The sequence below is a fragment of the Symsagittifera roscoffensis genome, chromosome 1 (genome assembly GCF_963678635.1).
Source record: "Symsagittifera roscoffensis chromosome 1, txSymRosc1.1, whole genome shotgun sequence".
Classification (NCBI taxonomy): Eukaryota; Metazoa; Xenacoelomorpha; order Acoela; family Convolutidae; genus Symsagittifera; species Symsagittifera roscoffensis.
Window position 1 is genome coordinate 38,286,330 of NC_087062.1, and position 14,344 is coordinate 38,300,673.

General features: G+C 36.1%; 2 protein-coding genes across 3 annotated transcripts in view; both read left to right on the forward strand.

Moving 5' to 3' along the window:
* Positions 1-14,344, forward strand: part of LOC134844082 (protein YIPF6-like) — a 509,298-nt gene that overhangs the window by 286,505 nt on the left and 208,449 nt on the right. The window lies entirely within an intron of this gene.
* On the forward strand, positions 905-13,500 carry LOC134844071 (uncharacterized). Its single transcript, XM_063860546.1, has 4 exons — positions 905-1,851; positions 11,390-11,786; positions 11,980-12,186; positions 13,085-13,500. The coding sequence occupies exons 1-4, from the start codon at positions 1,673-1,675 to the stop codon at positions 13,352-13,354; spliced, it is 1,053 nt and encodes a 350-aa protein (XP_063716616.1). The 5' UTR covers positions 905-1,672; the 3' UTR covers positions 13,355-13,500.

The following is a 14,344-nucleotide window of genomic DNA, read 5'->3' on the forward strand; positions in this document are numbered from 1 at the left end:
GAGGATCTTAACTTGGTCTATGTGGTAAGAGGGATGTTAACTCTATCGCTAAAAGTTTTTTAGACAAAAATGAAACTGCTTTTTTTTTAGCTCTCTAACTCTATTTATTGTCTGGCACCTCTCATGTATCAAAGATAAGTAGTCGGAGCTGTCCGTACTTTTCACAAACACAGCAATTCTTGTTTGAAGTATTTTTTTTATCATTTTGTATAAGCATGGGGAGCTCCGATGAAAATGAAAACCAAAAAAAGGATAAAAAAACGAAATTTATATTCCATTCCAAGCATTCCTTCACTCTACCCCTTAAATGACTTCCTTCTCACTCTTTTGTGTCGAGTTTCTTTTTTTAAAAGAGCAACAAACAATGGTGATTTATGCAAAAATGTCCGATTTGTTCACCCGTATACCATGACGATACAAATGGCATCACAGAACACCAAACAAGGAAACAGGAAATAGTTAGAGGGGAGAATTCACTTTTAATGGGTCGCCTCCTGGCCAAGTATGCTTGTCATTATTGTTTTCCAATTTCTCACCTCGCCCAAGATAGGTCGCTAAACCTGCGTCAGTGCAAACAACAGATAAGAAATTAACCCGACAACAGAATGAAAAAATGTTGATCATTGAAAAGAGAACCATAAATAGACGAAAAACGAAAGCTTATTTTGGACAAAGGCTTTCGAACAACTAGGGTTTTTGCAATTTTTAGCTGAATTGTCGTTCACGTTTTATATCGGGTGTTGAATAAATTGTTTTCTCATCTCATTGTTTTATAGAAGCACCGTTGAACGGAGTAGTTCCTAATTATTAACCTAAAAATAGGCTTCTTGACTGGTTTCTTAGCCCTTTAAACGTATTTTAAGATGAGATCAATCAGCCTTCCTTTGAAAGAAACGCTAAAAGCAGATGAAAAATTGAGGGTTCATTTTTTCGCTTAATTTGTCTCCTTAGCATTATGCTTTAAAAAAGAAAAATGTGATTACTTACTCAAATGGAAACGGTACGGTTACCCTTAGCACAATAACTGATGACGCACACAAAGTGATGGTTATGTTTATCTGAAGTGGTCACATAATTGCTCGTTCATTTAATACTCATTTGAAATATTGTTTGTATTATTTACGTCAAAATAATGTTTTTTTTTTACAAAAAGGGAAGTCAATTTATCGGAAAAAATATTGACGCGTTCTTAAGAAAAATAGCTTACCCAAATATTCTTTTCATGCCTAATGGAATGTGACAATTGACAAATTAACATTCTCATTGTTTTTTCAGCCTTACAGTTTTATAAGCTTGTACATTTTTCAATTTGTCAGTTTTTACTTAAATCTTAAATCAAAAAGCTTATTTATGGTCATTTGAAAGTCAGATTATCGCATTACCTCCGCCCTTTTAAAAGATTTTGCACCTAATTTTCAAGTTCAAATCGATGCCATTTCGATCAAGCGTAATCATTCAGTCCTAAAAAGCTCACAATTAAATGTAAAAACTAGTTCAAACACTGCAAATGCTTGAAATATAATCACTTCTGCAAAGATAACTGAACAAAACTGCTTCAGAAAGCTCCAAACAGCTTATTTGGTCAATTATTTCAGTTACCATTTGATATCAGAATATAGAAAGATCCCCAAACCTATTATAAATTATAATTATTGGTATTAATCAAAAAAGCATGGCAGATTTGGAGGATTTGCAGGAGATATTGGAGGCGTGTGTAATGAGTGGGATCTATGATGCCCCCCTCTGGATGGAGGAGGAGAGGGAGAGACGGAGGCGGGTGGGGGAGGGAGAGCCAATGGAGGGGGATGTGGACTGCACTGTCACCTCGGATGACATCAAACAACTGGCAAGGTAAAAGTATATTCAAACACTTAATACCACAAGCATGTCCGATTGCTCTGTAAATAGCACAGAATGATCCTACCACAACGATTGAAGAAAATAAACTAAGAAAACAAGAAAAGTTTTTCAAAATCGAAAAAATTCAGTTTTTTTTGTTCGGTGTTCACTCAAAACTGATGCTCTTCAAATCTTAAACTATAATGTTTTATACATTTCTTGTAACACTCATAGCTTCAAAATCATTTTTTTGTCTTCAAAACATTTTTCGTTTTTTGGCCAAAATACTTCCTTTTCTTTCATTAACGGGCAATTGAATAATGTAAAATTTGCAAAAATGAAAGGTAATATTAGTTAAGTTAAAGTAAAAAATTGCAAAAGATATAAATTGAGTTCAGTTTCTCCTCGTGTCATTCGTAAATTTCGTGTCAATTAGTCTGTCAAACCGTTTTTTTGAAGCTTAGTCAACATTTTTGCTTTTTTTCGGAAAAAGCGAGTCACGTCTAAAAGTGTCTTCCGATAATACCGCGCCTGACCGCTACAAAATTTCTTTGATGAAAACCAACATCCCCTAGGAGAAAAGCACAATCTACACCATAGCTCCTCCTCAACTATAGTTCCGCCATAGTTGTGAAGTGAAATGGTTGTTACATTAACTAGAGAAATAATTGTATACCTGGAATGAGGGGCGGATCTAGGATTTTTTCGAGAGTCGAGAGGGGGAAGGGGGGGGGGGGGTTAATTTTCGAAAAATTTTCGAAAATTTTGTCTAACTTTTATTAATCACTTTACGTGTAATTGCGAGCTTTTTGTAGCTAAATTTGCCATTATAGAAGAACAAAACATATCGTGTTCTGAAAAGCTAGATGAACATTTCGGCATGGCCATTTAGTGGTAGATGCTTGACTTTTTGATCATTTTCACTATTTTTCACCAAAAAACTGCATAAAAGTCAAGTAATTTTTTTGTTGTGCTCAGTTACAACCAGTATTCCTATATGAAACAATGAAATTGATAGCCGCAATGTTGTGAGTAGTTTTAGTATCATGAAATCCGATCGGCTAATAATTAATTAGACACCTTTTTAAAATTTCAATTTTTTTTATTCTATTTTATCTGTATGCTAAATTTACGGTCCCCGTTGAAACGTAAATTCGACCAACAGACAGACATAGATTTTTGCACACTTTTACAGAGCAGGTAGGATTTGCTCCAAGGAGTTATCGTTCTTGTTGCAAGATTGGGTTTAGGCATTGAAATCGAGGGGAAGGGGGATGGGGTTGGTGTGCATTTCAATTATAGACAAAAATTTAAAAAAAACACCACGTTTTCCCCTTTTGTGAGTTTCCGTTTTTTGAGAGTGTTGAACATTACAGATCCACTTAACAATCTGCTCGCCTATGGTATCCACTAAAGAATCTCCACCACGTGCCTCACGCACCAAACGGACCAAAAAATAGTTCTACATCTCTTGAACTGAAATTAATGTAGTCGAATCTGGTTGGCTAATTAGCCAATTGGTACAAGTGTGCTAGAGGGGTCCCAGCAAACCAGGACCCAAAGATTTTGGCAGAAATGGCAGAGTGCGGCTTATAAAACAGAAGTGAAACCAGTTTAAAACTAGTATTTATAACCAATTATATTCTTGATAAAACTATCTCTAGAAAGTATTTCTTACCAACCAATCATGATCCATAACTAACACTGACAAATGTTTGTAATGCTGAAACTACTTGTAGTTTCAGCACCAGAATAACTTAAATATATTTTAAGAGACAAGGAGGTTGTTCTCTTTTGGAAGAAATTCCAGATACATCAGCCGCAGATACCAGTATACACTAGATAAATTGAGACAAGGAGATAAAAGAGTAAAATTAGGATTGGTATTAGACTAAGAAGTTGCACGAATCTATCCGGTCCAAAATAAGATGACGAACAGACGCTGTACATTATCTGAAATTACTCTATGAGTAAGCTACTCTAGGCATAGACTAATCTGGTGCGACCAAAATGTCTCGAATAAGACCTACTAACAACTTTGATTTAGCAGTACAGAATTAGAAACAAGATCAAAATCTGATTAGCAAAATTGCAAAATGTTAGATAGCATAGGCACTCTAATAGATATGGCTCTACGTCTCAAAACGTCTACTCCCTTATTTCAAAAGATACGGCAAACACTAGGTGAAAAACTGAACAACAAACCAAGCTTCTACATCATGACACGACGCAAACTGCAACTATTTCTCTACAGACTTCTTCATGCAGTATTTTCATTACCTAACATGAAAATAAATTACTTGGCGCAATAATATTTTTTTCGAAGCAAAATATTTCTTGATGATGTATTGGCATATTATATAACCATAATAACGCCTGATGAAAAACACAGAAGTCGTTCCTTTCATCAAATTTGCAGTAATTTGTAATTTTAAAGGTTTTGTAAAATTAAAATGTGTTGATGAAAAAACAAAAAAATTAGTTTTAAAATTAAAGTAAATTTAAAATTAGTTTTATTTAGTTTATCAAAGTTCTTTGCTTCTCATGGGATCTTATCTTTTCACTTTTTTAAATTTTTTCATCCCTCCTCATCCTTGTTTCCTCCTAAAATACAAACATAATTCTTCAAAGTCTAATGTCATTTAAATTTGTAATCTTTAAATCACTTCTTTCTAAAAAATTTAAACTATTTTTCTTAACTTACAAGTATTTTACTGAAAATTAAGTAATGCCACAGCCTTCCTTGCTTTGTACTAACCTAAAACATCAGATTATGAAGGCTATCCTTGGATCTTTAAATTTTACCCTAATCTCAAATTTTAATTCTTGTTAATTAAAACTATTTGAACATCAAGGCTTCCCCTAACCTCCTAGATAAAATAACTAACGACCTCAAACATCGATTCACTTTCCAACCCTTATCAACGAACCAGGACTAAAAGAAAATTTGAAAAACTAACCAATTTAACTAAGATAAACAGTGAAGAACTTCGGTTACTCATCCTTCACTTGAGCCTCGCATCTTAGTTGACCCAAGCTAAAAGAATCACAATATTTAAAAGATCTAAAATAGTATCTAACGATCTACTTGTGTTCCAATCATACCTGAATTTGTGGATTGATTTATTATTCTCCAACCCTCAATCACGAAATCACAACACTAAGTAAGATTTTAGATCTTAAAACATTCACAACACTCACCGATAATGAAATATCACAAATAGTAAAATTTGATCTACGAAGAATCCTAGCATGCATCATGATAGATTGTTTTTTACACAATTTAGATTTAACCTCAACAGCAACAAACATCAGACGATTAAACAATATTAGCAGACCAAACAGATTTTGCATGGGATCCTGAGTGGTCTCATTTATTATTTGTCAATATAGCTAAAAGTATCTCAAGTAGAGCAATCGCCACTGTCTCCGTGAACAAAAACTATTTAGGAGTAACTCCAATCACCATTGATGCAACACTTTTAAACTATAACACAATATTTTATGATAGAACAAGTAATAATTGTTCAAATTGGACATTTGTAAATACACAGGAAACCCTTAATGGTAGTAGAAATCTGACACTACAAAATGTTCAAACCCCATCGCACTTTTTAAAGGAAGAAGTAGTTGTAAGTACTTACAACAACACAACAAAATATCTCTGTGGTGTTCTGAGTGTTGGATGAATAGGAGAGATACTTTGTTGGGTTGCCCGTAGGTACTTACAAACAGCAAAAAAATAGACTCGACCATGAATCCTTTCGTCAAAGTCTTAATGAAAGACTTTTACATCTCAATCCTCAAGATTTCAAAAACGAATTACAACATTTGAATCTCGTCACAAATAAAGGCACAAATCGTAAACTAGTCAATTTTCAACTTTTTCAGATTCTGCACACCAAGCAGAACTTGAACGATATCAAGGTCATATTAAAATTGATATAAATTCCCCTATTATGGCGCTTACGGATGTTTAACATATGACTTAAATGACTTAAAAACTGGCGATCACACATCAGAATCAGTATCGTATTTTGATTCGCTGAAGACACATAATTGATAAAAACTACAAAAATATAGAATTATAGATGGTAAAGAAAATAATTTAACACGCTTTCAAATTTACCCTGAATTGGAAGTAGCGTGAAAATACCCCTTAGCACTATTCAAAAAACGTTTTTCAGAAATTCTTGTCGAATATGACAAAGGTTTCGACATGAAAACAGGTGAATTAATTATTGACACAGCACACCCATATCAGAATTGGACGACGAAAGATCCTACATCCCAGTATATTTTACAAGAAAGCAGGAAAAACTGGCGGAAAAATTCACACTGAAGATAAAGATAGCAGTCGACTACATAAACGTACGCTAATAAATAACACCCATTTGGTGCAATCCACTATTATGTAGATCTTGATATCAAATTGGACTACACAATCAGTTAAACGAACTCAAATACTACAATCACTCGCTTTAGCAGTACTTAAAGTACCCTACGCAGGATACTTATTATCAGGCAACCGCTCTAATTTCATTGACTAAAGGGAAACAATCTTTGTTATCACACACGCACTAAACATTTTTACCGCTTTATGTTTTTGAAGATAAAAGACGCTACCAACGAACGCCTAAGATAATACAAAACAAAGTCAATCCATTGATCAAAATTTACGAAAACTAGCTGAAACAGCAGGCTGCTCAGATGTTTATAAACAAAAATATAGAGGATACTTTAAAGATATTAAAGATTTATTATGTCTTAACGGTGAAAAAAAAAGTTCGTAAGATATCTCAGAAATTAATAATTTTAGTTTTGTTAATATAAAAAACGAAATCCTAGCTTTTCTAAGATGGCCCTACCTCATATTAGAAAGGTTGACTATAATAAACGCAATTTGTAGTTTTGTTGGATTTATCTTTTTACTACTCAAAGGAATTTGTAATACATGTGCAACACACAAACACAATTTGATAGCCAAGCAAGCGTAGCACGCATTTAATTTGCAGAATTTTTAGGAATATTTTCTACCCTAATTACTAAAATCCTTCTTGAAGCTCAAATTGTCGAATATAATAAAAAGTTGGCTACAAAACCAAATACATTTGACACTCACAATACAAAACAAATACAACACCCACAGCACCACCAGTAATACACAATCTACAAAATAATCACCCTTTAACCTTAGTTCCACAAAATTAATACAGTATCAATCACTGAATATAATTCTCAAGGTAGTAACTTCCCACGAAGTCCATTATCTCATATAACATTCCATCAACCAAATATTGACAACACATACGAACAAATTGCAGAACAAATTGCAGACACATACGAACAAACCTTTTTAGCCCACGATGAGCCGACAGATTGGATCCCTCAACCGTTCCTTTCCTCACCTTCAAACCGTCAACGCCACTCCTCTCGCATTTCACTCTCAGACCTCACCTCTTCTCTCCTTCCCACTTTGTATTCTAACTCACCTTGCATGGATTCAGACGACTCAACCAAAACAGTTATTAACACCATATCTAATTTTAATAATTCTGATAGAGAAAACCCTGATGAATTCCTTGACTCCGAACCTAGCCCTACAAGTTTTTCCCAACCACTCTTTCAACCCATTGCTTCCCATCTTCCCGATAAAACTTCTCCCTCCCCCTCTTCATACACTGACGCTGCCCCTATCTTTTCCCCAATGTCAAGTAAACAACCCGACGCAGCCAGCCCAATGACCGACAATCAACTAAAGCTTGAACTAGATAATTTTATAACTCAACAACACCTTCATGGCACAAATAACGCATTAACAATTCACCAGCTAACTCATTCAACCTCAACATCCAAATGCTCAACTCATTCAGTTGATATTGCACCAACAAAAGCACACCGAGTTTTCAAACGAAAGCACCCTAATACTACACCTCAATTTCTCATTAGAAGTCCACGTTCATCCCGACTACAGTCCCATCACCCGTAACAAAATTTGTTGATGCAAATCTGCTACTTCCTTTACTCTCCTAGACTTCCTTCTACAGTTTTACTAATCCACTGAAACTCACTACAAATTAACCCCAAAAACAACGAACTCTATTCACTAAGTAACCAACGATGCACTTAACGAAAATCAATTCACTACCATCGGCTTAAACCAAACCCTAAATAGATTTCTAGCACCACGCGCAAACAAAACTTCCATTAACTTTTACGATCATGCTGTCACCAGATACATGGAAGATACCCCAAACGAAGACGATCCCAACACTAATCCTCAAACCACCGAAAAAAACTTCATCAGATCAGAATATATATTCCAAATTAGATAACACTAAGAAAAAAACTTGAGTACACAATCGCCCGCGCACTAACAAACACCAAAGCCTCCGAACCATTTTTCAGTAAATTTAACCATTTTGGGCTCACATTTCATTCCTTACACCCAAGGAAAGAGGCACTCACTGTTCGCGTGAAATTATGGTAAAGAACAAACTAACCCGCACTTACACATATTATAATTTAAACAAAAACATTATATCACAAACACACCACCCCATTTTATGTTTATCTATTCCAAGTACAGGTCACCATATTTTTTGATTTTCACCTATTGTATTAAATCTACATAATTACCCGGCATCCTCCGTAATTATGATACCGTCAGACAGATGTATATACTCTGCCCACTAACCAAGACCTTTCCCATTGATGACGCTCGCCCAATAGTAACTCCCCACAAATATGTACAGCCAAATGAAATAACTCTACTCAAGCACATTCATATTACTAAATTTAATCACAATCATTATAGCCTAAACCAAAACACAAATCATGAATTTTCAATACCTACCGAAGAAGTTAAAATCATCAGAATGCTTGAACTTCTTCGGCCGTTGCTTCGCACTAAAAACGTAATGAACATGCTCTTCAAGCTTCTCATAGCACGCGCCACTATAAAAATTAACTTCCCCATGGATTATTCTAAAACAGAACCCTCGTAAGTATGTATTTTAATATAGACACTAACAAATAAGACAAGACACTCACCATTACGATTCGTTTTATTCACAGTTCTTTTTTTACGTTCCACCGGTCATTCATCTAAAACAGAAAAATCCAATTAAAAATCACGAAATCTTTTTAAAATTTTTATTATTTAATCTTACAATGAACCTAAATTATCCGAGAGCAAAAAATGTCATAACCAATGCAATGAATTCATAAGTCAGTAGTGAAAATCAAAAAATACGAGATAGTAAATTAATGAGATGCAAATAATTTACAAGAATGTAACCTTTTTATGTGTGCTTCTGCTATAACTTGATATTTGTCATTTACTTGACCACATTTCACACACTCTATCCACCAAACTCGCATAACTTGCTCACGTAGAATTAATTACATAATGATATTTTTTCAATCATAACTGAAAACAAATCTAACTTGTTTTCACGCGTTTTGAACTGTCATATAACCCAGTTGGAAGGATTATCAGTAAGTTTGAACTAATCAACGCAGCCTACTCATACTACAAAACCAATCGCATGTTAAACAAAGTCCCACGGTACTCAGACCAGGTTAAACCCAGACTAAAACTGGATAAGTTATTCTTTTGAAACCCACTTCCAGAATTTATTGAAACCACTAGAAACACTAAAAACAAAAGAAAACCCAAAACAAAACAATCTGTTTTTGATAGAAGGACACAAGCAAAAACAAAAAATAGAAAAGCACCTCTTAAAATTGAACAAAAAACTGAACACAAAAAGAGGCTCTTCTCAAAAAGACGGAAAAACCTTACTCCCTCAACTGGCTTCACCACCCAGCTGGACGTCCTGAGCATGCTCTATAGCCGGCCTAACCCACCGCGTTGCTCTAGGGTGAGTTGATCTAGGGTGAGCGATCCTTTACAATAACCGAAACTAAATAAAAACGCTTTTGCGAAAACAATTAATAAACATCAATGAACTGCCAATCTTCTCTCCACGAAGACAACTACATCTCTCCTTCCGTCACTCAGTCACTGCTTCAAAAGAAAAAAACTCCGATAAACAAAGAAATCTCTCCATCCATCCTTCACTAAAATAAACAACCTGAAAACTAAAATCTATCTAAGCCCCGGATAAGTGGAAGCAGTTTAAAACTAGTAATTTTAACCAATTATATTCTTCATAAATCTATCTCTAAAAAATATTTTCTACTAAACAACCATGATCCAAAACTAACATGGACAATTGTTTGTAAAGCTAAAACTACTTGTAGTTTCAGCATCAGAACAACTTAAATATAACTTAGTAGACAGTTGTTCTCCTTTGGAATAAGTTCCACATACCTAACCCGCAAATACCAGTATACACTAGATCAATTGAGACTAGGAGGTATAAGAGTAATTTTAAGATCGGTATAACACTAAGAAGTTGCACAAACCTATCCGGTCGAAAATAAGATAGCGTGACGAACAGACGTTGTACTTTATCTGAAATTATTCTATGAGTAAGCTACTCCAGGCATAAACTCAAAATACTTTACAGAGCAAAAGATAGAGCAGAATTTTAATCATTCACCACTTTTCAAAAATAATAAAAATTAAGCTGTAATTTTCTTTCTCGGAATTACCAAATACGCATCTATGCTCTATCCGACTAAATTTCGAACAAAAACTGCTCTGTTACTCAGAAACATAATAAATGAATCTATCCGCGGCTCCAAAAATCTACTAGTTTGCTTCCTGAAAGAGCCTTACTAGTTGTTTGATTTTTTTTTTGTCGAAAAGCGATTGGAACAATATTTTTTTTTTGGTATTAAACGCATGATTAAAAATAATTTTCATAGAGCAGAAAAAAGCAGAATATTTTTTACGAAGCCACAGAATTTGCTCGATAGAGCAATAGAAATGTTTGGGGCAAACAGCTAACAGAGTCCCTAATGTAAATACAGTGCTTCAATTTAGTGCCTCCGCAATTGGGCTTATGTATAAAATGAGGTAGCGCAAATGGGACAAGTTTTTTTTTGTTTTTGAGAAAATAAGTCTTGAAAAGGATCGAGAAACATTTGGTTTTTACCAGTACATTTCCCGCCATTTCAATCATTGCCACTTCAGTTGGCATATTGATGAACAGTTTAGAATTTTTATTTTGTCAAGCCGTTTTACTGAATTTTTTGTCTGGGCAAAGTTGCTCAAGAAACGCAAATTTTATTTTAACTTTTTTAAGATCCACTTTTTTGGTAATTTTGCCTAATATTTTTTCATCTGCAGGAAAAGATGATTGGAATGCCAAAATTAGTCAATCAGATTCGGTTCTCAATTGCAGAAATTTTAGCTAACGATATAGAAAAGTTGATTTTGGGACGTTAAGTGCATAAGACCCCCTCCACCCCTATAAGTAAAACCAGTAAATTAGCACTAGAGGCATTCTGATTGGCCGAAAATTCGACTAACTTAATCTACTTAACAATATCCCCTCCTCTCTTTCTTGAAAGGGGGAGATTGTTCAGTAGATCCGACATTACTATAAACAACCTTTCCCGCCAATATGTTGCGTAGATTAATGAGAATAGACAGCGCAAACCAATCTCAGTTCGACCAATCTGTGGACCAGATGTACGCCAGGTGTATTGACACCTCCACGGTCTCTTCATTTTTACCCGCCTCCATGATTCCCTCCCCCACCAAAAAAACCTCAAAGACGACTGGGACCAACAAAAAATGCGACGCAAATAAAGGACACCACAAGGGAAAGCGTCACTCAGTTGCAGCAGAGTTAGTAGGAGAGATTAACAAAATGGGAGTCGGAACTTCAAGGTCAAAAGAGGAGGGGCAAAGAGGAGAGGTGGATTTCCCGGAACTGCTTTGTGAGCTGGAGAGAATGTTCCCGGACCCGGTTGATTGTTTTGATATCGAGAGGGCATTTTCTGTGCTGGATGAGAATAAAAACGGAAATGTGAGCACAGATTTTGAGATACCTAAAGAGACACTTGAATTTAAAGTATAAAAAAAACAAGAAAAAAAGTTGGGAAACACAATGTCAATTTTTTCCGACTTGTCTTCAATGTTCTGAAAAAAATTTTCTTTATGAAATTGTAATGAAACACTTTTTGAGTAATTCTGTTCACGTGGCTGCAAATGGTTTTCAGGTTTCACTAGAAGAGATGAAGGAGGGCATGGGTAAGTTTGCGAGGGAGAACAACCTCGTGCACTATGTAGGAGGTGCGGCAGCTAGCCCCCCGTCACTAGGGGCAGTGGGGGGAAGAGTGGGTAAAGCGAAGCAGAGGAGGGGTCACGTGGAGACTCAGGAGGTGGAGGAACTGTACTCATTCCTCGTCTCACATCACACGAGTCAGGTAGGAATTCCGAAAATATGCAAATTTATAAAAGGGCAGGGGGGGCTTTTTGGTCGTCAACCACCCTCTTCTAAAAATTGAGACGAAACTGTGACGACATTTTGGGTCGTCAGCCACCACATTCTCCCCCCAGAGGCAACCATCCCGCTACCCTCAAAAATTATCGATTAGAAACCAAGAAGTTTTCAAATGTTTCTTTCAATAGTTTGCTGGTGCGCTTTTTTATTAGGGGCTCGACCCCCTCAATAACCAGAAGGTACATTTTGGCGAGCGGTGGTGAAGTGGTTACGTCTCCGCCTCTCAATCGTAAGGTAGGATGTTCGAGGCCCACCATGATCCGTGCTCGTTCCTTGAGGGTGAAGCAACATTACCCAGCCCAGAAAAATAACCAAAAAAAAAACATGTAGTTCTTAAACAGGGGCACAACAGCTGTACAGCTCTTGTGTTGGTCCTTTCCCCCGTGGATAAATGGTCTTGAAAATTTTGGTACTATTTGAGGATAAATCTGTGTAACTGTATGCTACATGTATAAAATGAGATGCCCGTTTTTGATAACTTTTTGGATTGTTTCCAACAAAAAATTGCTCGCGCTTCCCCTCTTTTGCGCGCGCTCCCCCTCAAAATAAGTACATATTGGCCACTTTACAAAAAAATTAGGGTTGGACAACAAAATGCCTCAATTAGTACCAAAGGGGGGCAAAGAGCTGTAGAGAGGTGGGGTGGGGGGGGGGAGTTGCAAAATTAGCTTGAGTTACTTTAAATGGGAGGAAAAAATGCACACTTTATAACATGGTGTCCTACCTGTCCGTGAAGTGGTCTGAAAAAAGTCCTTTTTTCAGAGAGTAATTTTTCATTTGAAGAACTGATCGTGATAAAAATTTATCGGTGTTTTTATCAGGTGCAACTGCAGGATAACTCTGCCATCGTAATCTCCCGCCGGAATTCCAACCGAAGTCTGCTTGTTAAGCGCTCTACGGCCAGCAGCTTCAGCGACCTAACTGAGACGGTAGGAAATGAACTAATTCCGTGTAATGGGACGCAAAATGTAGCGAGCGGCGGAGGAGCAGGAGGAGGAGGTTCGGGTACGGGATGCGCTATTGAAGACGGGTTCACTATAGATGCCATGTTGAGCACACTTGAACCACCGCCAGATCAGAGACAAGTGTAGAGGCTGAACCCTATGGACATACCGAAAACATATCGAATGGTATCCTAAACTACCAGGAACAAACTAATGGCTCGCTCTATTTCACCATTATTACTCTTAAATTTTTATCATCGGCATGCATAATAAATTTATTCAAAAAATATCAATTGACAACGCAAATGCTTCTCAATTGACAACCTAAAGTTCTTTTGCTTATTTTGCAGGATCGCAAAAAGCTTTTTGCTGGATCGCTTTTTTACGCAAAGGCGTATTTAGAGATTGAGTAGGGGGTTGTCTGGTCGCTATTTCTATTTAGGGTTTCAACACCCTCACCACCCAGAGGGTCCTCCTCTGGTACAATTTTCAGCCGGCCGAACATATCACTTTAAGAAACGTGCATCTGCCACCATTATACACTGACGTTAATGTGGGAGCGCGCGCCAAAAAAACCACGCAATTTTTTGTGAAAACTTTCAAAAAATGCCAAAAAATATACTACCGTACATTTTTTTAGTCAAAACAGGATCTTCATAGTGTTTTGGGAGAGCCCGAAAAATCAAATTTTCAAAAAATCTCTCTCGAGAATACTCTGAATCCAGCCCTGATAATATGTATAGCGAGCAAACTAAGATAATGTTTGTTTTTTCGTAATGGGTGAAGCTCAGACAAGTTTCTTGGTCTATTTTTAACATGTATTGTAATTCCAAAGTTTGTAAATTTAACAATTAAAAATTAACTTAAATGATATAGTTAAAATTTCAATGGTGGCGTGGAATATCAATTGACAGACTCTTAAGTGTAAAACCAATTGTATAAAAGTTGTATTGAATAAAGAACGTTATGATATCTGTATCTTTCGCCAGATAACTTGAGAGTGATCTTATTCAAACATTAGATCATTAGCACTGTCGTCTAGTACCGACCTTGACAATCAAGCTCACTCATTCTAACAACTAACACTTTGACCTTCAGGATCAACATAACACAAATGCACTTTCATAAGGGAAGGCG